Source organism: Chrysemys picta, chromosome 3 (genome assembly GCF_011386835.1).
Source record: "Chrysemys picta bellii isolate R12L10 chromosome 3, ASM1138683v2, whole genome shotgun sequence".
Taxonomy (NCBI): domain Eukaryota; kingdom Metazoa; phylum Chordata; order Testudines; family Emydidae; genus Chrysemys; species Chrysemys picta.
In genome coordinates, this window is record NC_088793.1 from 146,677,317 (window position 1) to 146,704,634 (window position 27,318).

Below are 27,318 nucleotides of genomic sequence, written 5' to 3' on the forward strand. Positions count from 1 at the left end.
GTGCAGTTTGGGGACTCTGCCATTACCCCACAGCCCAGCCCCTCTCTCCAGCACTCTGAGGATGCCTGTAGCAGAAGCAAACCCTCCTCCAGGCTGATTTGAGACACAGGTGCCCCTTTCCTGCACCTGAGGCTGCGGGACCCAGCTGCATCCCTGCAGGGTGCCCTGGTCCCTCTCTGCTCATTGAGCTGTAGCCCACTGTCTTTCTGTCTTAGGGGTGATTGAGGAGCCCCTAGCAGACCCCATGGGTTAGAGGGTCTCTCTGGGGTACAGCATGAGAATCAGGTATTAGAGAGGTTATGGGGCAGCTCCTCTGGCAAAGATTTAGGGTGGACTTGGACCAGGGCAGAGAGAGAACACCACCGGCAAAGGGCTCTGCTCATGGGCTTGTTAGGCTCCATGCTGGTTCTGGTATTTTATTTGATAAAGTTACATCATCCCTCAGTGTATTAAAAAAAATAATCTACCTCGTCAAGCCCTAATCTCCCCTCCCTCCAGCCCCTTTGCCTGCTCTGCCTCATTCCCAGGCAGGAGCCCTCCCCTCCACCTGGGGCTCTAGCTCCTTTACCTTGGCTGTGGCATGGCCTCTGTGGACCCTGCCTGAATACGACATAGCAGGGCTGTGGGGCAGTGGTGAGAAACAGGGAAACTTTCTCACCTTTGTTTGAGGCATGGTGTCTAGCCCTATGCTGTCCCTGGCTGGGAGGGGGTGAATGCTCTGTCAACGGTGATTGGACTGGACCAGCCAGGAGATAACCTAGATTCATGGTTAAATGTCCTATTCCCTCTGCTGTGTCTTAGGGATGAGGATGGGTGCGTTTCCTACTGAAAGGTGCACCAATGGCTGCTGAGCAGGTAGGGTCACCTTTCTGTTCCCCAGGGCTATCCGAAGCTTTAATCTGCCCCTGCATCTCCTAGAGAGAGCCTCGCCCTCACTTTATATTGAAAAGTGCTACAATGGCTGGTTTTAGGTTACTCCCAGCTCTGCCTGGGGGAGGCAGTCAGGAACTGGGACCTGGACTACTACCAAACCAACCAAAGCTCACTTCCAGCCTCCTCCATATTCAATTCCACCTGCAGGGGCCTGTGGTAGGGGCCAGCCCAGTCCTCCACAACACTGGAGGGGAGCTGGCTTTATGTGTGTTTGTAACACATCTGGCTCTGGCTCTCCCCTGCAGTGAGCGGGGAAGTGGAAGCATGTGCTGGGGTGGGGAAGGAGCTTTGTGAATTACTATTAGAACACACCCAAACCAGCTCAAATGGTTTGGTAAAGGGGAAAAAGACACATGGATCATCAGCAGCAAGGTACAAAACATTCTCACAAGAAGAAGGGACGTGATATCAGGTAGAAAAGGGCAAGATGGGCTCTCGAGCCACCTCTGGAGTCTCTCCCAACCAGCTCACAGCACCACCAGGCTATGGAGGGAGCCTGTTTGCTCACTCCTTGCAGCTGTGCAGTTTGAAACAGACAAACCATGGCCACCAGAAAGAGCTGGGAACCCCGCAGCACTACAGAAGGGCAGACACAGAGCACAACAGCTCCAGAAGCCCTAGCCCCAGTGTGAACAACCAGCCAAAGATGGTACTAGTGGCAGCACTAGGAATTACCCAGCATCCAGGGGCTTGGCAAAGTTTGAGTTTCTCAGAGGGACGTGCCCTCTTCTGCTCTGGCACAATCAGTCTCATTTCTAGCGTGGTTTAGTACAAGATGGTACCAATGTCTTCTGGTGCTAGCTGACAAAGTCAGTGTGCTGCCACTTCCAGTAGTGAGCTGTTCTGCCTCAGCCCTTGCTTTGGACTCCTAGGTACACCTGGTTGATGGAGATGGATTAGATCCAGGACAGGCTGGTCACACCCTGTTCGAGAGTTCTGTTTTCAAATACAAATTCGCTGCCCTGTGGAAACCCCCTCCCCACTGAATCACAGACCAGGTTGCACCAAAGACCTTTAGTACTTTGGAGATACCCAACCAGAATGACTCCCAGGGCACAGTTTGAAGGGTTTATTGGCATGACTGCAGGCAGGGCCCCTGGCTTGGGGCAGCATCCTCACAGAGTGCCAGAGTCCTCACAGTTCTGTTGTCTTCCTGGGCTCTACCATGATTGTATTTAACATGCCCACTTGACATTCTTGTTCCTGGAGCTTCCTTGCAGCCTGTGAGGGGCTTTGGCACCAGTTTGACCTCCGACGCCCTCTCTGCCGGTTCCGCAGCATTAACAGTATGGTCACCAGGACCAGCGCAGCTGTGAGTATCCCAAACACCAGCACGGTCACCAGCTGAGACTCACTCAGCCCTGCGTCCCGCTGGGTCACCACCTCTTTCACAGAAATTTTCAACAGCCCTCCCCCACTGGCTTTCTCGCTGTGGTTGGCAACCCGCCTCCCAGTAACCACAGTCCTGACTGGCTCGGGCTGCGTAACTCGGAGATGCTCGCTGGTTGTGCTTTTCACAGCACCGTTGTTCTCCCTGTCAGCAGGAAGGTAGAAGGTGACCCAGGTCGGTTCTGGAGTGGAGACCTCACACGTTTTGCCAGTAAAACCATCGGGACACAAGCAGTCAAAATCATTGATGCGATCATAACACTTTGCCCCGTTTTTGCACGGGCGGCTGGCACAGTCGTCAATGTTGATGGTGCAGAAACGGCCTTCGAAGCCCACCTGGCACAGGCAGGAAAAGCGGTTGATACCATCATGGCAGGAGGCACCGTTGGCACAGGGACGCATCAGGCAGTCATCTACATCGTTCTCACAGAGGGCACCAACAAAGCCAGCCAGGCACCTGCAGGTGAAGTTCCTAGCAAAGCCGTTCTCGTCCTGGCACTGGCCACCATTCCTGCATGGAAACCTACAGGCAGAGAGCAGGGACTGATCACAGGCCTGGATAGGACATGGCTCTGGCCCCAGATAGACTTGCATTCTCAGGGTGAAATGCACTCATGGGCTTAAGTGGTGCATAGACCTTGTGTTTGCTCTCTGCACAAGGAGGAATTCCACCCATAAGCGGGAGAGAGGAAAGGCAGGTGTTTGGGTCCCTGTTGCACAGAGGGGAGAAAGGCCCCCAAAGTTGTCCCTATGCACATGCACAGACACACCTGGAGCACAGCTACCTCCCACCCTTCTAGAGTGTGTGGCCGAGTCACTGGCCAATCCCACATCAGGAAAGGCCTAAAGCCAAACATTACAAAGAGGAAGGCTGACTCCCAGTAAGTTTCCCTGAGTGCAAAGCAGAGACAGGGTCACTGCGTTAACCGGGAGTGACTAGAATCTGCTCTGATTACAGCTCAGACTCCATCCGCTGTGGGAGCTGCCATTACTGTCAGCTAAACCAAAGTTCCCCTAAGGACTAGGAAGGTTTTGGCTTAATGCCATAAGCATGGAAATCCACAGCTAATGATCCAAGCTGGGCTACTGATTGGTAGAGTAGGAGCTGGAGCTAATGCCTTATGTAATCTCTGCCTGCCCTGCTGCTCTCTCTCACCCTGCCTTCTCACATGGCCCTGTCTTCCGCTCACAGTCCTTCCCATGGAAGCCCTCAGGACACAGGCAGGAATACTCCCCGTCCCCGTCGTAGACACACTCGGCCCCGTTCTGGCAGGGGAGCTCGTGTTCACAGATGTGTACGTCTGAGGAGAGAGAAAGGGGAGGCATTTGGTGAGCTGAGCTGGGTGCCAGCAAGAACTGTCAACCCCACCCCGAAGGGAAAAGATGAATCATGAGCGGCAGCTTCCCTCAGCCCCAGCAGCATGACTTTTACACAGAACTCATTGGGGTACAACTCAATCAGTTCCCTGCCATTGCCTCAGGCACTGGAGCACCTCGGTCCCTCCTGTTTTCTGCCTGTGGCACACCGTAGTTTAGCCTTCTGAGGGCTGCAAAACTTTGGTCTAGTTCTGATGGATGGGCTTGGAGTGGGAGTGGCTGAGTAGGGTTTAATGGTCTGTGGTATAGAGGGATCAGACAGTTTAGATGAGCTGGTGGTCCCATCTGGCCTTAAAGTCTAGAACTCTTCAGCTGCAGCTCTCAAAGCACTTTTACATTGTTCTATATGGCAGGGAAAGCGAGATGCAGAGAAGGGAAGGCCCTTAGCTGCCCTGTGCTCTGAGTGCCATAGAATAACCGCATGCTGCATTCTGAACACCCTCCAGCCTGAAGAGCAGACCCCCGAGACCCCTAGCTGGAGGGCAGATTAGCTATGCCATGAAGCTGCTTCGTCACTCACTTCCATTTGAAGTTGACAGAGTGAGTGGATCCCACCCAGCTGGTTGCCAAAGGCAGAAAGTGCGGATGGAAATAGAAAGCAGTGTCAGCAGTCCCAACAGTGAGAGAAAGCTAGTGAATACCACTAATGCCACTGCCTCAGGCCCATTGATATCACAGCATCACAGGCCCTGCAAACAGGGATCAGAGCCCAACAGCCCGACCACCTTCTGTAGAAAGGAAAAGGGATGGGCCAAATCTCTGATAGAAAGATAAGACCCCAGCCCCCAATGCAAGCATCACAATGAGAAACTGCTGGTCACCTACACAGCTGCATCATCCTTTCATTTAAGGGATGTGTGCTGGGCTCCTGCCCTAATCATGAAAGAGTGAAAAATTCAATCTCATGGGGGATACGCTCAGGCAGCTGGATTGACACCTGGTGCCTCTAATCCCTGTGCCCTCCACATTCCCCTCCCTCGCTTTGCAGGGCAATTGGACCCTCCCCTCACCACATTTTCCCCACCCGGAGATCTTTATTGTAAACAAGTTACCTGTCACTGAACCCTTTGCTGAAGCAAACTGATTCCTGTCCAGCTGGTGGAACTTACCTTTGTCACAGAACTTGCCAGCCCAGCCATTGTCACAGATGCATTGCCAAGGCTGATGGCATGTACCGTGGAGACAGCCTGGCATCCGCACACACTGCTCGCAGTACTTTCCTTCCCAGCCTGGGTCACACCTGCAAGAGGATACAGGAAGGTCAGTCCGAGCACAGCAGCCTCCCCAATGGCAGCACAATATAGACAAGAACTGGATTATGTAATGGCTTAGATAAGCCTATCTTCACACACCATCCTGCGCTTGCTATAAGTGTGTGTGGTGCTTGGAAAGTCTTGTCTCAAAGTGCCCCCAGGAGACAGAAGATTGCTTCTTCTGGGGAGCCCATCAAGGCCAAGGGAGGAGGCAAAGATGACAGATCCTGGGCACGTCCACACTCTAATCATGAGGTGTAACTGCAGCTGGTGTAGAGGTACCCAAGCAAGCTTTATTGTAGCCAGCTTGGGTACCAGAAGCAGTGAAGCTGGGGAAGTGCAGGCAGTATAAGTATCCCTGGAACCATGGATAATTCCTCTGCAGCTAGCCCATGATGCCACAGTGTCACTGCTCCAGGACTCAAGCTAGCTCTGGTATGTCTACTGAGCTGCAATCACACCCGTGACTGCGGCATAAACATACGCCTGGTCTGGTTACATGGCTGCAGTAGCATTTTGTGTGTACATGTCAAACGCTGCTACTGAATTTATTTTCTCCCACAAAAGCTGGAATAGCAGCACTCAGCACACGCTTTCACACTCTTCAGCGTCAAAGCCCTTTCCCAACATTTAATGCCTTATTCCTCCTAAAGGATGGAGGTAAATATTATCTGCACTTTACAGATGTGGGAATTGAGGCAGAGAAGAAAAGGGATTTACCCTACAAAGCTACATAGGGTGGCAGAGGCAGAGTGGGTAACAGAACCCAGACATTTGCTAACAGCCTTGATTGTAATTGCTAGTCCACATTGTCCTCCCTCCAGGTAATCTGCTCTGTATCCAAGTATCAAATTAGACAGAAAGAAAATGCCTGTACCCTTCCAGCCAAGCTAAAGGGCAGGTAGCAGGCACCATCAGGAATGCAGAATTCCCCTCAGGGCCTCGTAGCTTTGTACATTTTGTTGCCTTCTTTGTACTAGTATAATTTGTCCATATTCTTCCTGCAACAAAGCTGCCAGCTCAAACACCCCTCCCCCCGCCTCTGGCTCTGGTGCTGCAGCAACCTTTGCCTCAGTTTTCCCCTACTGTCCTTTGGCCTACTCCAGCCATAAGATTGTCTTTGCCCTCTGGCCAGACCAATTTGCAAATTCCTGCCCTTCCCAGGGCCAGTGAGTCCTTTACCAAAGGACAAAAGAAATATCAACAAAACCAAATCTTCAGCTCTCAGCTGACTGCCTCTTCCTCACAAGTGCGCTTCATCTCCTACAGACTGTCCCCATACCTTGTCAGGCTCCTGTGCCTTGGACAACCCACTGTCCAGGGGGCAGCACATTCCTTCCCTCCCTCAGGGATTCAGGAAGGTTATAACTCCTCAGGGTCCCTGTCTCCAGTCAGGCTTCCAGATCCCTCCTGCAGTAGCCAGCCAGCCTGCCTGCCTGCCCGCCCTGTTCCTCAGCCTCCTATCAAACTGTTTCCTAGAGTGGAAACTTTCTACCTCCTCTCCTCTGAGTCTCTCCTCCCTAACTGGGTTCACCCAGCTCTTTATAGAAACAAGCCCTGCTCTTCCCCCAGCTGGACTTTATCTCTAACTAGGCCTGGCCTACCCTCCAGGTATGAGCAGGCAGGTTAATTGGTTTCTCAGGCCCATATTAACCCTTGCCCAGCACATGTGGGATGAACACCCCATCACACTTCCTGAATTATGGGACTCAAGGCACTGCACAATAATCCAGATGTGAAGCCATGCACAGTATTCCAGATGGGATCCATGTATAGTATCACCTTATTCTACAAGCTCACCATAGGAGTGTGATGGAGAAACCAGTCACTGCAGTACACAGCAGCATTCTAGACCTAACAGGACAGTGGGCACTAATTGTAAGTGTTTCCTGATTGGACAGTGCCCGACTCCCCAGTGGGGAAAGAAGAGATTACGTGTCTGAGAAAGAGAGCACCTGGATAAAAGTAGAACTGAACTGAGGTGACAGAGCAGGGAAGATATACAAATCGGACTCAAAATGTATCACAGAATTAAACCTCACAAACTCAATGCAGTGCCTACAATCCCAATAGACTCCAGCAAGATGGCTTACCCACCGCTGAATTGCCGCTGAAACCGTGGGACCGGCGGAACTCCCGCAGGCACGCCACTGAAGGCTGCCTGACTGCCGCTCTCACAGTGACCGGCACGCTGCCCCCCACGGCTTGCCGCCCCAGGCACACGCTTGCTGCGCGGGTGCCTGGAGCCACCCCTGGAGGTTAGGGCTACGATAATGGTGCCAACATGAGAGGAAAAAACAGAGGAGTGCAGACACGGATCCGAGAGTTAAACCCTCGAGCTTTTTTTCTCCAATGAAGTTCTCATTCATTGAACTTGGTGGTCAGTGATGCAGCATCAGCTTCTAGTGAGGCTGCTGAATTTTTTAATGTAATTCAAAGCATCTATGTATTTTTCTCTGCATCAACTCATCAATGACAAATTTTGAAGCAACATCTGGGAACATCCTCTCTGACACTGAAACCACTGAGTACCACACAATGGGAAAGTCGAGTGGAGGCGATAAAGCCTATCAAACACCAAATTGGGAAGATAGATGATGCCATACTTGCCATTATGGAGGATAATGCTATGACAGGAACTGTTCGTGGGAAAACAGTGGCAGAAGGAAATGGAATCACCAGAAACATACATAATTTCACATTTCTGTGTGGCTTAGTGTTATGGCATGACATACTGTTTGAAATAAATGTTGTAAGCAAGAGACTCCAAGGTGTTGACTTTGATATATCTGGAGCAATGGAACAACTGGACAAAGCAAAGTCATACCTACAGTCTTACCGATCAGATGAGGGATTTCAAAATGTTCTGAAGAGTGCACAGAAGTTGGCAGAGGAACTTCACACTGAAGCTATTTTCCCACCCATTCAAGAATACAAGAGTCACCAAAGAAGAAGACATTTTGATTACGAGGCACGGGATAATCCCATAAGAGACCCCAAACAACAATTCAAAGTTGAATTCTTTACCAGGTGCTAGATTGTGCAATACAGTCAGTTGAAGAATGTTTCATGCAGCTCAAGGATCACAGCAGTATATTTGGGATGTTGTATGATATTCCAAAACTCCTCGCTGTACCTGAAGAAGGCCTACACCAGCAATGCAGGGCACTAGAGACAGTGTTGACACATGATGACATGCGCAATATTGATGCAAGTGATTTAGGTGATGAACTGAAAGCCCTTTAAAGACACATTTCAGCAGGATCAACTCCAAAGGCTGTTCTGGAATATATGTACACAAATAAGATGACCACCCTCTTTCCAAATGCTTTTGTTGCTCTGCGCATACTTCTAACACTTCCTGTAACAGTTGCCAGTGGAGAACGCAGCTTCTCCAAGCTGAAGTTAATAAAAACACATCTACGCTCCACAATGACACAGGAGAGGCTGGTCGACCTTGCAACCATCTTAATAGAGCATGAGCTGGCCCAGACTGTGGACCTTCAGGAAGCAGTTCAAATCTTTGCAACCAAGAAGACATGGAAAGCACCACTTTGATTATCCAAACAGATAAAAATGCCAGTGTTTACTATGCAGACAAGAAAAGTTACATTTGCTGTTCAGGCATTTGAAAGTTAAGTGTTACTTAAAATTTTTGAACAAGGCATTTTAAGTTGTTAGTTCTCCTTTATTGGGGTAGGTAGCAGAGCAGTACCATGAGAGGAGCAGAACAGGAAGAAGGCAGAACTGAGACCTTTCAAAGTTTTGGCCCAAGCAAGGGGGCATGGGGGCGTCATTTGAGCTCCCCGCCTCAGGTGCCAAAATGTTGTGGGCCGGCCCTGGTTGAGTAGGATGAGCCCCTTTGCATTCCTTGACCTAGGAAAGGGTTTGGATGTCCCAGGGAAACAGTGCGTGGAGCGAGAGATCAGCTGTCCTAGGAATGGTTAAAGTTTAAATGCACCCACACCGGAATTCCAAACACCATACCTGCACTTGCCGTCCTGGTCACAGCAGCCGTGGGCCAGGTTACAGCGCTCACTGCAGTCATCACCTGCAGGACAGGGCAGAGAATGGGAGTTAGTGCACAAGGAGGTCAGAAAAGCAAGCACTTGTAACATAAACCAGTGCATGCAAGCCCCAGGGTTCCAGAACTGCTCATGCCAAGGGCCCCTATTAGGTTAGATCTATCCACAGTGAGGGCCCTGGGGCCATAGACCCCTTTTATCTTGCAAATGCTCACCTCCCCCTCCTCCATTTATCTCTGTCTGCCCCTCATTATGTCTCAGCTACCCCACTGGGTCTGAGGGCTTTATAAGAGACCATCTGCACAGGGAAGGATCAGACAGTGAGGACTAGGTGCACAGAAACAGTTAGTACTTGTATGACAACAGCTTTTGGGGACCCCAGTCAAGAATTAAGGGCAATGGCGTGCTAGCTGCTGTATAAACAAGACAATCCCTGCCCCAGAGAGCTCACAATCTAGGGCTGTGACAAGACACAGTGGGTAGGTGGCTGAAACACTGTGTCTTTGTTTAGAAAACTAACAAGGTGCTTGAAAATTATGTATTGGGATCATGTCCTTCACCCTGTCTGTGGCACTTTCCTAAGACTGTGCCTATTCTGGGAGGGAACGTGTATTACTTGTTGGTTTACAGCACCCAGCCCAATAGGGCCCAATCCTATTGGGGCCTCCAGGTGCTACTATACTATAATAAATAATAATGATAGTAAAGTCTAGGACTAGCTTCTGAGCAGAAATCTGAGGGGCTTAAGGGCCTTGAGAAGGATTCCTTTTGTTCTAAAGATTCTAAACATTTGTGTCCTTTGGGAAAAGCCAAGTTTCCCCAAGAAGTGAGGTGAGTGAGGCTGGACTGGCACCGTCTCAGTCCCCAGCAGTTTCTCTATCCCTAGGGCTGCAGATGCTTTCAGAGTACTATGCTGCGAGGCTCTGCCAAGGCCAGGTTGTAAGTGACAATCCCTCACTCTGTTGCACAGAGGAAGGCGAGCATGGGGCAGTATAACCTGATAGGTGTCAAGTTCTGTTTATTTATTTAAAGGCCCCAACGGCTGTAACTGAGCCATGGCCTGGCCCTGCTGCTCCTCCTCCCCACCACTGGCCTCCTTTCTTCAGTCAGGTGTCTCATCTCCAGGCCTCTTCCCTCCTGTTCATTGCTCTCTGCCTCGGGCCACCTGCTCTCTCCTTCCTGTTTACTGATTATCACTGAGACATGGTGGCTTTGCAGGGCTTAGGAGTGGCCACTAGACCGAGTCCAGAGCTCTCAGTCCCACATCGTCCTGGGGCTAGGACAAGCAGGAGGAGCTCCACTCCGCATCATGGTTACTCTTAGACTTTGAGAGCCAGGGGCATGAACAAAGTAAACAGCTTCTCATCCTGCCCCCTGTCCAGCAGGTGTCACTGCACACCTGAAACATGGACTGGAGTCAGACAAAGAGAGCAGGAAGAGAGACCTGCATGGGGTAGGAATGGGAGAGCAGAAGCAAATGTCAGGAAATTGGACCTCTTATCTCAGGGACTGAGCCTCCTTCAGCCCTATCTTGGAGATGGAGGACCAGTAGCTGATTGAGTCCATCTCCCCTTGGCCGGTGCTGGATCTCGAGTCCCATCAGCAGAGCTTATATCAGGCTCCCAGCAAAAGAGACTTTCTCTAAGCTACAACACATGGAACATGAGAAGTCAGAGGGGATGGCGACTCCCTCTGGCCTAGACCAGGACTAGAAACTCCCATAATGTGCCATGGCTAATCTGGAGCAGCATGCGGGGCCAGTTCAGCCTGTGGCCGAGTACTATCTTGTTTCATGTCTATAAGCACTCTGCAATGGTGGGTGCTTTGTGGCTTCACCACTTAATTGGGGCAAATTCAGGATCCAAGCTGGCCTTTTGCATTCCTCCTGCCTTTCCCTGCCTCTTGGAACTGTTGTGTTCATTACTATAATCCAGCCATTTTTACAGAAAGTGAGCTCCGTATGCAGGCCAAGGGAGTCCTACCCTCTGTCCCCTTGGGTATTGCCAGGCACTGCACTGATATGACACTCCTGGAAAGCAGAGCAAAGAGCCTTTCTGACTGCAGCCAGTCATGCACAGTATGCCTACTGGCTAAGCAGAGCCTCTGCTCTCATCTGTCAGATTCCTTTTGCTGGATAGCAGTGATGTGAGGAGACTTCAGCAGCACCAAGGTGGGTTTGGAAGGATGGACACAGGAGCAAGACACATGTCTACTGAGTCTCACCTTGGGCAAGATGGTGATGGGCCAAGAGGATCCAAACCAAGGACATGAGCTGAAGACAGAAACTTCTAAGCATGGTCAATGTGGCCCCACCGAGATGAACACCTACAGAGACATAAAGAGCACAGTCAGAAAAACCCTCCACCCACCCCCCTGCAGCCTTGTTGGGTTTGCTTCACACATCCCTTTCTCCCCATCATCCTATTTCTGTGAGTTCTGAGTTCACATGCATTTTTACAAGGATTGTCCACTTGTCACATTCTCACTACATCTCTCCACCAGGTCCTTCTGGGCTCCCTCCTCTCCTGGGGACAACCAGAACTCCATGGTCCAAACAGCCTCCTTTAAATGTATAAAGCAGAATTATATCGGAGTACTGTATATAATGACTAAGGATATTAAATTGGAGCCCATCCATGTATCTCAGCCTTCCCCTCAAGCAACCCCACTTCCCCGGCATAGGGGAACCATCCCCATTTTCATTCAATACTGAGATCACCCACATGACTCTACCAATGCATCTTAACTGCATTCTGAATGGACGGGTGACACTCTCTGAGGTGCAGCTCAGGCTGTGCTGAGGAGGTTGTTTCTCAGTCCTAACTGCCTCTGCAATCAGTGCAGCCAATTGCACTCAGATGTAGAGCTGGTGACTTTATGTCCTCTCACTAGGCTCTGAGCTGCAGCTAGCAAACCTAATAAAGCCGATGGCTAAGCAGGGAAATTGCTTCTGTCTCTGCCAGACTCAAAAGTGGGAGGGAGGAAAATAAATCCCTCCAACTCTGGCAGGTGGTCAGTACTGCCAGGAGCAACATCTGCAGGCCATGGGAGTGGGGTAAAGTCTCCTAGATTTGGGGGTAAAGCTTAAAGAAGCAAAAGCAAAGATTCCCTTCCTAATTAACTGTAGTTCTTTCTTTCCTGTTTCTCCTGCCTTCCTGCGGAGCCACTGGGAGGCCCAATGTTTCTGAGTCCATTTATTTTCCATCCACTGCTTGCCCTCCTGGAGCAGCACTACTACTTCCCCCAAAAGGCCTTGTTCCTTCATAGCTTTCTGGGGCAAATTGGGACTGTTATGGGCAGGCAAATGTAGGGTGACACAATAGGGACAGAAATATAACCCGATCAGAAGGGGCAGGCAATTTTCTAGGGGAATGATGAGCATATGGAGGGACTCTACCCAAATATGTGGATGGGAAGGACAGGGGCTGTTCTACCTTAAGGATGGCTTGCAAGCAATGCAGTGCTGGGCTGAGCTAATACTTGGATGGGAGACTTCCTAGGATTCAGGCAGCAGACAGACTCTTCAGGAAGTGACACTGGTACCTCAGAAGGGGGCTGGCCTGAGTCTGGCCTGTCCTGTTGTCTTAGAGGTACGGTGCTGCTAGAAGCATCATTCAAATGAGTTGCAGAACCAAGATTCTAACCACCTGCGGTCATTACAAGTCCCATGGCACTTCTGATTAGCCTGACCAAATTCCACCACAGATAATTACATTCTACCTCCCTGAATTCCCCCTGCAGTTACATTTGGGCACAGGATTCTCCTTCACTTCCTGTCCTAAAGTGCTGTGCAGTGTTGGTGTGAGCTATTGAACAGCTGCTGCATTTCTGGCGAGGGTGAAGTGATTCCTGTGAATCTTATAAAATAATTTAGGGATTAGGGCTGAACAGTTGGCAGCATGTTCCTCTGGGGCCGTTAGGAGCTGAGCCTCATACCACATGTCATTGAAAAGGTCATTTTCCCTTAGATTTCTCATGAAGTCTCCCAGTTTGAGGCATGACCTCAGACTTAATGCCATCAAATTGTGGACATTATTCCCAATGCTTTACCTGCAGCTCAGGCAGCACCTTCCAGCACTAGTGGGGAGGCAGCAGGCAAAGACTGTGGGATCCTTTGGGATTAAAGGCTCTAAATAAACATAAGGTGTTCTGACAATGCATAGGCGGTATGAGCAGTATTTGTACTGGGGCTAGGTCTTTATTCCAAGCCCTGGGTCACTCTCATGAACTGAGGGAACTTTCTCCTTTCAATACTCATGTATTTATTAGGCTTGCTGAGTAGGGTTTCTGCAGGCTACCAGATCAGCGGGTGCTGGGTGAATTGGTGGATGGGGCGGGGGGTTGGTGGCTGAGGATTACTGGATCACAGCTCGATGGCTGGGGTTTCCAGGTGCTATGGCTCACACCTCTAAGCTCTGCTCCTCACCTAGAGCTGCCCTCCTGACCTCTCTGCTTCCTTAGCATTGACTTCACAGACACACCAGTTTGCCCTCCAAGTAAGTGTCACACAGGGAGTCGATGACTCCCTACATCTCTCTCTTTTTTGGGAGAGGGAGTTAAACTAAACTAGCTGTAAATGAAGACAGAGCACAAAGTGGATCAGCTGAGAAAAGCAACCACCTCAGAGCAAAGTGAGAGGATTATCCCCTGCCCCCAGATGCTGTTGGAGGGGATGCCCCTGAATCTCTCTCTGGCACACCCTGATATTGCTCTAGGTCCACATTCTGGCTCCTTGAGGCCAGGGCCCGATCTCCACCTAGCAGGATGGTGTGTGCAGGGGGGGCTGCCCCTTGAGGTGCACCCCTCGAGGTTTGGTGTTTTGGGGGGCACTGCCAGCCCTGCCACCCCCTGACTCCTGTGCACTCACGTGGGATCTCTGCATCCAGCCTGACCCCCAGCCCAGAACGGCCCTACCCCGCGGGTTGGGGGCGAGAAGAGAGGGACCTGGGGCCAGGACTCCGGGACTGCAGCAGACGCCTCCATTCCTGCCCCCGGGCCAGCTGCAGGGGGCTTGCTTAGTGCAGACACGTGCTGCCCCCGACTCACCTCAGCCACATCCCCCTCCCCAGGCGACCGGCCCTGAAGGGGGCGCCTCCCCACAGCAAAGGCCGCTGGGCACCAAGAGCCTGGACTCCAGCTGTGCGGTGGGGCAGCACCTCTGCCGGCTCCTGCCCCCCGCAGGCAGCCGGATCCTCCCTCCCCTCGCGGCCCCCCACCCAGCTCAGCACCCCCCTACTCCTTCCCCAGCCCGCAGGCCGCCCCCTGAGCTCCCCCCGCCGGTCCTGCCCGCCTCCCGCCTCCTCACCTCGGCGATCGCAGCGGCTCCTTTGGCTCCCGGGGTCTAACGCGGGGAGCGGCGGAGGGGGGCTGCCATGCCCGGCCCGGCTGCGGGGGGTTCGGGAGGCGCAGGGCTGCGGAGCTGCTGCGAGGCTCCCCGCTCCGGCTGCTCCTCCCGCCGCTGCCGTGCGCTCAGGCCGGCTGCCAGGGGCTGCGTGTGGCTGCACATCCCTGCGCCCTCCCCGGGACATGCCGCCTCCCGCAGCCCGACGGCGAGCGGGAGCCAGGAAACCCAGAGCCCCCAGCCGCAGGCAGCCCCCTGCCCTGCCCTGCCCCACTCACCTCTCACCGGCTCCAGCCCGGATGGCAGCGGGGAAGCCGCTTCTGCCTGAGCCGAGAGCTGGGTTGACGCCTCCCTGCCCCCTCCCAGGAGATCTTCCCCCTCCGGCCTCCCCCGCAGAATCTGCCCCAAGGTTTTTGTCCCTGTGCTTGCTCACCTAGGGGGTGGGGGCAGCTACACACCCCTGCAAAGCAGGAGAGGAGGAGGAAAGAGAGTACCCTGTTACAGAGCCAGAGCCCCCTGGCTCTGTCCCAAATCTGGGGGGAGGATCCCCCTGTGATGTGGAATGGCACTGCAACCCCCTAGGGTCTGCCCAGGAAACACTGAAAGGGGGTGAGGGGCTGAATAGACAAGCCCTTCCCACTGATGGGGTGCTACAGTCCCATAAGGAGTGAGGGGAGCAAGCGGGGGAATGATGTCCAGTGGGGAAGGATACAAGGAATGAAAAGCCAAGGAAAGAGAAACCACTGGGTGCCAGGAACCAGTCCCAAGGGCTGAAGAAACATGTGAAACAAGGAGAAACTCCCACACCAACTCTTGGGTTACCCCATGTCACAGGATGCTAGTCAGTGGTCATGGAGATTTTAACTACCCATATATTGCTTGGCAGCCAGCCTAAATCTGCTTCATGGAGAGACTGACCAGCAGAGACACCAACCCAGGCTTCCTGCTGAGAATGGAGGATGACAACCAAAGATTGCAAGCTGCTTCAGATCTACCTGGAGAATAGGGTGAGAGACTCCCATAACACAGCAGGGACTTGGCTTCTCTGGCATTTCTCTCCAACTTCTCCCAGTGGCACTAGCACCAGTGTGGCTCCAGCAACAGGAGCAACATTGGGAGTCCTTGTGTGAACCAATCACACAAAGATGCCACATTTTAATCACTGCATTATCTAGGACTGCCTTGACCAAGTCTTACTGCTCACACTTGCTACTTTTTTCTACATACATTTTCATACATCAGTGCTCATTCCCCCCATTATTAATCATCTCTTGAAAAATGTCTCCATCTTCTATTTTTATGTTTATATTAGAAGTACATACTAAATTATCTGAGTTAAATGAAAGCTCCTCCTTCAGCCCCTTCCTGTCTAGTTTAAAGGCTGCTCTACAAGCTCTGCCAGTTTTCACCCCAAGGGATAGCCCATTGCTTAAAGTAGAGACAGAGTAATTCTGACAGTCATTTCCCATCAGAAAAGAAATCTGAATGCTCTGTGAATCCCAGCCCTCCTCTTCATACCATCCACAAGCCACTGATTGATCTCCAGTAATCACCTTCTTCTTCCCCGCTCACTCAAGACTGCAAGGATCTCCAGGAAGCTTACTGGTGTGTCAGCCCCATCTTCAGTCAGCTGATTGCTTGTGTCTGTGTGTGCGCGTGTATAACAAGGATCTTTGTGTGTGGTGACAAGGACCTCTGGGGAGCATCTGATTGTTCTGTCTGCATTTCTAAACTAACTTGCCCCTCTAAAAACTCTGTTTCCTTGCTCCTCCAGAACCTTCCATTACATGGATAAGCTCTAAGCCCTTAAGAGGTCACCTGGAGAGGTGTTGGTGCCCCAAAGCTTTCTTCACCAGACCTAGACAGAACAGCTAGTCCTCTGCAAGGCCTCTCTCCCACCCAGGAAGGCACATCCCTGTCTATTGCTGGGTAACATCCAAAGGCGCTGGCAAGTTTCATTCTTCAGCATTACCAGTCTGCTCCACCACCTGCCCACTTTCTCCTCTTCCCCTCACCTCTTGCCCAGAGTTTGCTACTTCCTACCACTCCAGAACTGCATCAGTTAACAATAGCATCACAGCCACTAACACCACGCTCCCCTGTCTCCCAATCCTCCCAAATCGCCATCTCCACCCTCATCACATCCGATTACCTCCTCTCAGGCCCTGTCCTCTCCACTCTGTCTCTCTCTGCCAGCACTATGATCATCCATTCATTTCTTGGCAGCTCTATCCCTACCACACTCATAGCTGCAGCTCTCCTCAAGAAATTAACTTTTGACCCCAGTGCTGTCAAGTGTGGCCCCAGATCAAATGTACTCTTCAAAGCAAACTACTGTTGAAAATCATCTCTGCAACACCCTCACTTCCCATACCATCCTTGGTCCATTTCAATTTGAACCCCAGAGCACTGAAAGCGCTCTCCTCAGGCACTCTCCTCCTCCCCTCTGCCATCTAGGGCTCCCTCACACTTGACCTCAGTGTAGCATTTGACATGGGCTACACATCCCCCTTGGACTTCAGGCTGGTGTCTCTGCTCCCTCCCCACCTGGGATCTTGTCTGTCTCTATAACTGTGCCTCACATGTCTGTCCACCCCTTCCAACTTGAGCATATCATTTCACTTACCTCAACTATTGCACCTCCCTCCCCTTTTGTCACACACAGTGACACCTGGCTCTTAACTTGCTCCACTCAAACATCAACAAGACAGACACCCTCCCTCTTGGATGGAGGAGGACTCTCAGCTGTAGCTGCAATTCAACCACCTCCCTTCTCTCTGGTCTCTTTTCTCCTCTTGGCCCTAAGTTCCCCTAGTCTCTGAGCAAACCTTTGCACCTCAGTATCTTCTAGACCTTCTTTGCTGAATCGCTGCCTTCACAAGTCAGGTGTATGAACATCCATTTCCATGGTCTCCAGAAGCCCCTCAGATCCAAACCTCAGTCTCTTCAGGATGCTTCAGCCATCTGCTCAGATGTGCATGGAACAGAACTGCTCCAGCTCTATCCTGGGAGACCTTTACTGGTTTTCCATCTTCTACAAAGTCACTAGCCTCATCTTTTTAGTAGTAGTCGTATTAGCATAACACCTAGGAGACCTAGTCATGGAAGGCACTGTTCTTCAAGGCCCTTCGTGTCCCGACTCAGTCTACAACTATGACTCTACCTCTCTTGATACCAGGCATTACAGTAAAGGGGAGCAGTGAGGAGGAGAGCACATCTTCCCTTCCTCTGCTCCCCCACCCTGGCTGGTGCTGCTAAAAGAACAGGAAGAACTCCCCTGGTGTTCAGTCTCGTTTGACCATTGCCCAGTATCCCCACTTGCTCCCTCTGCTCTGCCAAGCCCAGGCAGCACCTTGCACTGATAGCTCCTTTGCTATGGGGCGTAGGCTGCTCACCTCCCTCACTCCTCATCCTTCAAACGGTACTGCCTACACCAGCTTCCTCGGACTCTACCCTGGAGTAGCAGGTGCTTGCTACTACTCACCCTTCACATCTCTCCCTGTTCCCCATCCTCACCTGCTCTCGCGCGTTCTTATTGTGATACTGCCCTTGGACTAACTGCTGGGCATTGGGAGGCCGCTAAGAGAACAGGGTCCCATACAATTACACTGTATTTTTCTTAGTTTGAGTGATAAGGACCGCGGAGTGCGGGTGCTATTGTGTGTGCTGGTGGATTGAGTGTGTGTGCTGTTTATTTGTGTAGCCGTGGTGGTGTCAGTGTGTATGTCTGCTGTGACAGAGTGAATGTGTGTGTACCTGTATAATGAGAAGCACTCCATGTTAAGATCAGTGTGTGCATGTACATACAACTCACCAGGGTCTGTAAGAGGGGGAGATGGGGTTAGATTGAAGTAAGTAGTACAGGACCCAGGGTTTTCCATTCTGTTCCTCTCAAGGGTGAGAGCCGTGGCACTGAGTGAGTGCTATCTGGGTACACGAGGGAACACTTGGTCACTGGAGATATAAACTCACAGGCCGTAGGGTAGGGAACAGATCATTTCAATAGCTGAGAGAGGACAAAATGGGTGAATTTAAACAAATGTGACTTTTCCTTTCACTTTTTAACCATGGTCCTTGTGTGATTCTTACAGAGAGTAAGAGCTGGGGAGAAGGGAGGTAAAGAAAGTGGGGGAAGGAGACGGGGTGGAAAAGGAGTGGGAAAACACCTGCCGCTTCTTGTCTGGCACTAGGGGCTCAGAATGAATCTTCCCCAGGAGAGGAGGGCTCTCGACCTGCCCCTGCTGAATCTAGGACTTGCTATAACAATGTCCAGCTCTTTGAGATCTAGTCAGGAAAGACAACTCTTCCTGCAGCCCAGAGATTGGAAATTGGGATTCCTGCCCCCTACTGCAGGCTTAGATCCTGCTCTGTTCTCCTCTGATCACTGCTACACCATCCCCAACAGCTTCTCGCATTGAACAGCTGCTGGGTCAGAATTAGGAAGGATTTTTTTCTAGCCATAAGAATCTGATCAGAGATTTTCCCCTGTTCAAGGAAATCCCACAAAGTGGGAACCTGGGGTTGGAATGGGATGACCTGTCACCCTGCTGCATTTGTGCTTCACTCCCTTGGCGCGTGCCAGCTAAACAGCCCCTCCCAGGCCACTCTTCCAAAGTGCTGTCACCACTCACATACAGCCAGAAAAATTACCTGTCAAAACCAGCTGGACCTGCTTCCCTTTCTTTTGCTGTCTGGAGCCTGTTCCTTGGAGGCAGCTGGACATCAGGGGCATGAGGCGGAAGCCGGGCTGAGGGAACAGGTGATGCTGCGGCTTCCCCTCCACTGGGGAAACCTTCCCCAAAGCAAAGAGAGAAACACTTTTCTGTGCAGAAGCCCAGTGAAAATCACCCCTTCCTGCCCCCTCTAATCCCTTCAGGCCAGGAGACAGGGGAGCAGCGGAAACCAGCTGGAGAGAGACCGCAAAAGCCACTGAGCTGCCAACTCAATTTAACATCCCATAGCTTGGCTCTCACTCCAGGTCACTCACACACACACGCTGCACAGCATAGCACAGCACCGGGCGGGGGGTTATATATTAAAACAAATGTTCTCTCCCTCCCCCTCGCTTTTCCCATTCCACCCTGGCCCACAACAAACACCCGCAGCCCACTGGCCCTGCGGCAATGTAACCCAACCCCCTGCCATTGTTCCCCCTTCCCCAAGGTCTATATTTGACTCTGCAGCAGCAGCAGCACGTGTCTGTGTCTGTGTGTGTGCGTGCACGCGCACGCTTCGATATTTGTTCAGAGCCTCATTCCCCAGATGCCCGGGATTACTTAGAAATAGCTTCCATGGGCAGCAGGGATATGTGTGTGTACTGGGGAGGTGGGGGTGGCAGAGAGAGGGTTAAGGGCAAAGGTGAAACAGCTTCTGGCTCTTCCTGGGTAATTTTCACCATTTCAATGATCTGTCACCCTGTGGAGAGTGGCTGTGTTGAAATACAACTATGCACACACCGGACAAATGTGGTTGGGACCTGGAGCAGATCCTGGGAAGAGGAAGAATGAGAAAGGCCTAAACTCCCTCATGCTGCCCGCCCTTCCTCAGCCTGCTCTGGTGGCCGTCCTCCATTGGTACAAATGGAGTTCAGTCTCCAAGGCCCTGTCAGTCCTTTGGCCTCTCTGCTGAGGCTGCCACTGAGGACAAGCAAAGAGGCAACTAATGCCATTAGCAATGGTGGGTTTGTGGTATGCACACTGGCATAAGAGGAACTGGGCTGGGACACCCCCTGGCTCAGCTCTGCATTCTGTGCTATCTTAACCCCGCTGGGCCACCTAATGCTACATTTTCTGTACCCCAAAGTCCTTGGGGATGTTGTTCAAACCCAGTGCCAGATTCTCTCTGACCTTGAAGTCCCTGTTGCCTCTGCCTAGACTCAGCACCAGACTGATTAGTTCATGGGACTGCACATCACTTTTGGCCCTGCCAGATGGCACTTCTATTTACTCTCTTGTGCCATACAAGAACAAGGGTGGGGACATTCCAATTAAATGGAAAGGCAGTACATTTAAAATTAATAAAAGCTAACCCTTTTTCATACAGAACATAAATAACCTGTTGGGGTCTATTACCAGGAGTGGGTGGGTGAGGTTCTGTGGCCTGCTGTGTGCTGTAAGTCAGACTAGATGATCATGATGGTCCCTTATGGCCTTAAAGCTTATGAGTCTATAACCCCTGGAACTCACTGCCACAAAATATCAAGACAATGAGCTCCGTGGAACTCAGAAAAGGATTGGACATTTACATGGATAATGAGAACAACCAGAGTAATGATAATAAGGATTTAAAAAAATAGTTCTAGGAGGGATACAAACCCTTCAGCTCCTGGGCTCTTAAGCCACTCACTAGCTCAGAGTCATTAGGAAGAAGCAGTCTATATAAGCAGCTGTAGCAGGGTGCTGGTGCAAAAGCACCTAATTACCCCTTGCCCAGTCAGCTCCAATCAGGGGAAACAGATTGGGGCTGATGTCAGGCCAGCATCAGCCCTTTTCCAAGCCAAGGGTTATAAAGGTTGGGAGGGAGCCAGAAGACGTTGGGGGCAGCTAGGGAAAAATCAACCAGGGAGGGAACTGGAGGCCCGCTAACAGAAGGGTGGCTCTGGCTCTGCCTGTAAAGGAGGAGATTAATCCTGTAAAGCTTTAAATAAAGACACTGGTGTTGCACAACCCTGAAGCCTCTCTGAGCCTTATGGGGGGCAGCAAGCAGGCCCCAGTAAGAGGGGCAGGTTGTGAACCCTGTTACAGCAGGTTATTCCATAATTGTTCACTAGGGATTCTTGTACCTTCCCCAGAAGCATGAGGTACTGGCCACTGTCAAAGACAGGATTCTGGACTTTGGGCAAATCCATCCATGGAGTTGCATAGGTGCCAGCATCTGAATGGAGGGGAGGCAACATGCAGTTCCCATATTCAGAAGTTGTTTGGGCCAATGGTAAGTTGCACCCTTGCTTCAATGGCCCCATAGGGCTTTGCAGGAGTGTAGAATCACCAAAAGTGAAGATCCATTCAAGCTGTATCCAATCCTCCCTCCTTTGGCCTAACCGTACCCTGCCTCTTGTCTGCCCTGCACCAGGCATAGGGGTCTCCTGTGCTGGGGTTATTCCTTCTGGAGGTTTATGTCTGCTCTCTGGACTCCATGCTGTAGCTTGGCTGGCACAAGGGGCTCCAGGGTGACAACTAACTGGGCCCTAGATGGACCTCTGGGCAGATCCAGTATGGCAGTTCCTATGAACAAAGCTGCAAGCTCAATACTGGGTGGCCTCAACCCCTGCTAGAATGAGCTGGAGTGAAAGGATTGGATCATCGGTCATTCTGGGAGGGACAGGGCCCCAGATCCACTCTAGCCAGGAGTGGGAAGAGTGAACAAAAAAGAAAAGAAAAGGGAAGCTTGTGGGCCGAGAGGCTCAGGCTCCAGGTGTGAGGCAGAGATTTATAGGCAGCAGCCTGGGAGCTGACTGGGAAGGGAAGTGGTATTGCTCACCCCAAATGTTCAAAAATCACAAATCCAACTGCAAAAAAAATCATGAAATTGTTTTAAAGACTATACTGTGGGTTTTTTACTCTCTTTTGATTTTTGAGCTTCCCCTGCCCACCCCAGTGTGTGTGAGAGACAGTTCATGTTGCCACTCGACTCTCCCAAAGATACAGACTGTGGTGATTTGGGCCCTGGCTGCAGGCTGCCTGGTGGTGCAGGACTTCCAGTTTCTCCCCAAACCCCAACATTCCCTTCACCCCACTTCTGCCCATTCCCCAGCCTAAAGTTTATCCCCCCCAGTCCCACCTCTGCTCCTCCTGCAGCTCCAGGGCTCTTCCTCCCCTCTCCCAGACCTGGGGGACAGCTGCAGCAGGGTCTCCTCTCCCCATTCTCATGCCTGGGGCAGAGGATAGCGCTGTGGGCTCTTCACTCTCCAGTCCTGTGAATAATGAGTCAGTCTGATCCTCCCCTCTCCATCTCAGCAATGCCAGGCCTGGGAAGGAGGAGGGAGCGGAGCCCCCCTGAGCTGCTGGGCTATTTCTGCTCCTTCCTCGCTGAGGTAGAGTTTTGCTTGCTTCCTGCAGCATCCCTGACCTGCTACTCTTCCCCAGGAGAGGGGCAAGTGGGGAAGACAGCTGACTGACCGGAGGGGGCTTTCGCCTGGTGCAATTGGCTCCAGCAAGGGCCCTACATTGTGTTACTCAGGTTGAACTCAGAGTTGGTAGCACTAGGGAGCAGCCCGCCAGCAGGAGACAATCACTGTGGGTGGGCAACAGTGTTTAAGAAGCCCTACCAACACCACTAGGGAGCGGGGGTTAGCTGCCTTCAAGGGATGGACTACTCAGGTCATGCCAGGAAGGAGGAGTCTCACACGTAGTGGCTGAGTTAGGAGCTCCTGTGTTTATCTTTTATTGTAATCTCTAGGCTGGTACCCAGGGTATATGCACACTCTTCTTCCTGCCAGAGGCCCTAGCAATGAATCCTCCTCCAAGTCTAGTGTTTGTGGCGTCTGAGCTTGTGGTACACTGAGTATGCTTCCAGCTATCTTCTACAAAGGCTGGTGTACCTAGGGTTGCCAACTTTGTATTTAAAAAAACCACACACTCCAGTAGGAGTGCCAGAACTTCCCGCACCCCACCTCGCCTCTTCCCTCTGATGGCCTGCTCCCATTTGCTCCTCTTCCCCCCTCTCCCCGTTGCTCTCTGCTCTTCCCCACCCCACTGCTTGGCTCAGGAGGGACTCATCTATGGAGCAGGGGCTGGGAGCTGCAGCTGACGCAAGTAGGAGGCGGCCCTGACTAAGTAGGGGCTGGCATGGGTGATGACCTAGTGCCTCCCCTGCCCATGGTAACCCGAATATTGCTGTCCAGGCAGTAGATCTGACTGGACACTATGAGGTCCCCTTTTCAACTGGATTTTCTCGTATAAAAAACAGGCACCTGGCCCCCTAAGTGTACCTCACCCCCACAGTGAGGCCTGGCAGGACTGTCAGGGGGAGGGTTAGCTCAGTGGTTTGAGCATTAGCTTGCTAAACCCAGGGTTATAAATTCAATCCTTGAGAGGGCTACTTAGGGATCTGGGGCAAAATCAGTACTTCGTCCTGCTAGTGAAGGCAGGGGGCTGGACTCAATGACCTTTCAGGGTCCCTTCCAGTTCTGTGGGATAGGTATATCTCCATTTATATTTATTAGTTGCTAAGCTGTCTTCCTCCAACTACAGCCTCTCCTTAGAAGGGCTCAGAACAGACCCTGTGAGCAATAAGGAGGAGCCCATCATTTCCAACCAAAGCTCTAGGGGTGCCCAGGCCTCTGGGGGCAGGATGGTAAGGCAGGAAGCTGATTCCAGACTGACTGGCTCCTTGGCCTCAAGAACTCTTGCGAAGCAGCGCACTCAGCCACACGCCAAGTGTGTCCTAAGGAAAGGTAATTCCTTCTTGGCCTGCCTGGACCTGTCCCTATAAACAACCAGGGCTCCACAGGGAAAGCAGCATTACAGATTTCACAAGAAACATCTCTTCCAAGCTGGAGAAGTGAGAAGAAAAATTCACACAAGCTCTGGTTCCTCAAGAGCCTAGGTAGCCAGATACCCCTGTCTGACAGACACTCAGAACAGACAAGGATCGGAGCAACTCCTGAGTTTGTGCAGGGCTGAGGGTATGGATGGCCCACATTACAGAATAAAATCATCATAAAAAGGTAAACAGCATCCCCCCCCCCCCCCCCCCCACACACACACACACACACGAGACCTCCCTGTACATGCAGGGAAAACACCCAATCTTCCTGCACACACAGGTGAGGCTGCCCCTGTTCCCCATTCACACAGCTAGGTGAGACATCCCCCCTTCTACACAAACATACACAGGAGACAGCCTACCCTACCTTTGCACACTCACAGTGACTCCTCTGCCCTACCTATAGGTGAAGCCCCTTTGGGTATGCAGACAGGTGAGTCCCATCATCATACCTAGACCTCAGCCACCTCCCTGCACACACAGGTGAGAATTAGGGTTGCCAATTTTGGTTGGATGTATTCCTGGAGGTTTCATCACATGACATTATTGTTAATTAAAGACTAATATTAAATTCCTGGAGACTGCAGGACAATCCTGGAGGGTTGGCAACCCTAGGAGAACCCCTGTGTACTTTGAACCCAGTTCATTTCAAACACTTTATTAGCAGGACAAGCTAAACAAGTTTTCACAAAAAGTAACAGATTCAGAACCTCTGGAGGCTCTGTCTGAGGCAGACACAACTCCTCCAGCCTCTGCCCAGGACAGGGCTTCACCCTGTAGTTGAAGTTTAATACCCTGGAACCATTTGTCAGTGCCCTGTGTTCTTTATTCAGTGGCAGGTTGCCACATATAGTTATTATTTTAATGTTTACTATTTGTATTGTAGTAGCACCCAGAACCCCATCTGAAATCAGAGCCCCATTGTGCTGGGACTGTGCAAACATAAAGACACAATCCCTTCACTGAAGAACTAACAAGTACTGCAACTGGACTTCTGGGGGTAGACCGCTGCGTCCTATTGTCTCTAACAGGGATCTGTGGAGGTGGAGGGGTCCAACTATGCAGAACTCATTGCAAGATCGCAGCCTCATTAAAGGCAAGATGGAACAAGTGAGTGTAACCAGCAAGCAAAGGGAGGGGGGGAGGCAGGATGAGGGGGATGGTAACCAGATCACATGGTTACAGAAGGCCTTGTTTTCTGTTGCCCCGCACCTTGTGGAGTGATGCACACCAGCGCAAAGTAGGTGTAAAAGGCAACTCTTTGGATCTGATAAGGTTTTGCACTCACCCTGCATAAATAATAACTGCAAGAGAGTATCACCACCACACTCAGTTATTCATAATTCATAAGTTCCTTTATTAAATCCAAAGGCCAAATGCTATTTAGATAAGTGCTCTAAACATGCCTAAAAAGTCTAAATAATAAGCAATTTATTACATCCAAACAGTAACAAAACATTTGATCAAGATACTTACAAATGGGCTAAAGCCAGGGATGTTCAGACCTAGATTGATCAGCTCCAATTTGGTCAGGCCGGTATTAGCAATGCACTCTTTAAGAGTTTACCTTTTTATACCCTTTAACAAACACTTTGGAGTTTGTTAAATCATGGAGCCAGAAAGAATGAAATCATGAGAAAGAAGAGTTGTTGTGTTAAACTTTTAGTAACCCTTCAGCCTACCAGTATTTTCTTATGTAAGGTTTGGGCTAAAGTAATAGAAATCAAACACAGTTAATTGAGTATAAGGTGCAGTAAATAATTGGCTATATAAGAAATTACTTCATCTGGTCTTAGCTAAAATCCGTGCTTTGCTTTGTTGATTTTTAAAAATGCAATGCAATTCTCTAGATGCTAATTCTTGCTAAAACACTTGCTTATGTAATAAATCCAGTACTTCTGCTGTTAGCTTCTGTTAAAATGCTTGGTCATGTTCCCACAGTGTCTCTATATGTCAGCTTGGGTTCAGAGCGACAGACCAGTCCCAAACAGTTCAGCTTCCATGCCACTTCTATTAAGTTTCATTGCTGCCCACCTTGGCAGGTTTATGCATTTTAAAAGTCCTTTTAATAGTTTTTAAACCATTTTTGACCAAACTCCAGTGAATGCAAATTAGTGAAATTCAATAACACTGATACATGAATAAACTGAACAATGTTATACAATATTTCTTTAATAGATTTAACCTTAAGACATTATTTGGACCTGTTTCCAATCTAGGACATTTCAGTTTTTCTCTTTTGTACCTTTTCTAATACAATTGACCAAAAATATTATTGTTTTGTTTTAATACAATTATTCTTTTTCCATTCACAAAACACCATCACATATGTTTTTCACTCCATTCATAACATTTACTTTACACCACAGCTGAACAAAACTGGATAGGATAGGATTTTTAATGGTTAAGCTCAATTTCTTATATTCGCTGATGTTCCTTGATGCTGGGTTGGTTTCTGCTGTCAAAGCATACAGCCCTCTGAAAAAGAAAACACAACAGACTCTGGCTCCCCTTTGGAATTTTTATATTATTTTAATTAAATAACATGTCGTATTTACATTTCTTTTACACCTTTTCCGGTATATGTGGCATATTCTGTGGGAATGCACATTCCTTCCATATTTTGACCCCATCCTTTATTTGCCATAAAGTCATATTAGCCATATCACTTTTCATATGAAGTGGAACTGTGGGTTGTGTTCTTACAGAGTTACCTCTGTCAAAGTAACTGTCTGATTACTCAGAGCCTCCTTAAGGCTCAGTGTTCCTAACATTGCTTCTCTTGTGCCACCCCCCACCCCGCTGCTCGAAGTGCACTGTGTCGTATGATTTTTCATTCTTTTCCTGCAAGTATTTTAGCTGATGTTTTATTACTGAAAATGGATCAGGGTCTCTCCCCACTATTCTGGTTCTGGCCACCTGTGCCACAGTCACGACCATGTCCTCTAGTCCTTATTTAGAAAGAGCTTGAACTTTATAAAAGCACTGAGGTACCCAAAGGGTTAAATGCTAAATAACAAAGCCAAATAACACCAGCTACCTGTGTTTGGCAATAAGTGTCAGTTTTGCAACTCTGAATGAAAGATTCAAACGGATTTGTAGTGAAAGATTTTAAAAGCCCGTTCATTTAACATGTACAAAACAGGGTTTGACAAGCAAGGAGTGTTCGTTTAGGTTTTGTAAACTTTGCATAATTACACAAGTGTATCTGTCTTTCTTGTAAACATTTTTGCTCAATACCTCTTACGTTGCTCTAATTATTAGTTTTTTTACACATCTGTACCCAGATATCCTTCCCTACTTGTACATTCAGAAGCAGTCAAGCTCAAATGGAAACCCCTCTTTTAGTGATTTTGACTAAATCATCCATAATAAAATGATTCAAGACAGCTTGTCTCTCTGCCTGTAGCAGTAATTTACAATTGATTATTTACAGAGGCATTCAGTGGAAAGGGTCCATTTCCTTCAGAATGGTTATAAAGGCTTGGGGGAGGAGAAGCATAGTGGTGGTGGT

The 27,318-nt window shown here is 50.2% G+C and overlaps 1 protein-coding gene across 5 annotated transcripts; it reads right to left on the reverse strand.

Annotated features, from left to right (window-relative positions):
- Positions 1-374: 374 nt before the first annotated feature.
- DLK2 (delta like non-canonical Notch ligand 2) lies at positions 375-25,394 on the reverse strand. Of its 5 annotated transcripts, none has more exons than XM_024111007.3 (7): positions 25,281-25,394; positions 18,969-19,110; positions 11,201-11,302; positions 8,940-9,003; positions 4,809-4,939; positions 3,479-3,623; positions 375-2,845 (listed from the first exon to the last, which is right to left on the reverse strand). In XM_024111007.3, exons 2-7 carry the CDS (start codon positions 19,048-19,050, stop codon positions 2,068-2,070), a joined length of 1,302 nt encoding a protein of 433 aa, XP_023966775.2. In that variant the 5' UTR covers positions 19,051-19,110; positions 25,281-25,394; the 3' UTR covers positions 375-2,067. The 5 variants fall into 5 exon arrangements, with proteins under 5 accessions (XP_023966775.2, XP_065445296.1, XP_065445297.1 ...); XM_065589224.1 differs by lacking the exon at positions 25,281-25,394 and adding an exon at positions 24,172-24,279; XM_065589225.1 differs by lacking the exon at positions 18,969-19,110.
- Between the last annotated feature and the right edge of the window lie 1,924 nt (positions 25,395-27,318).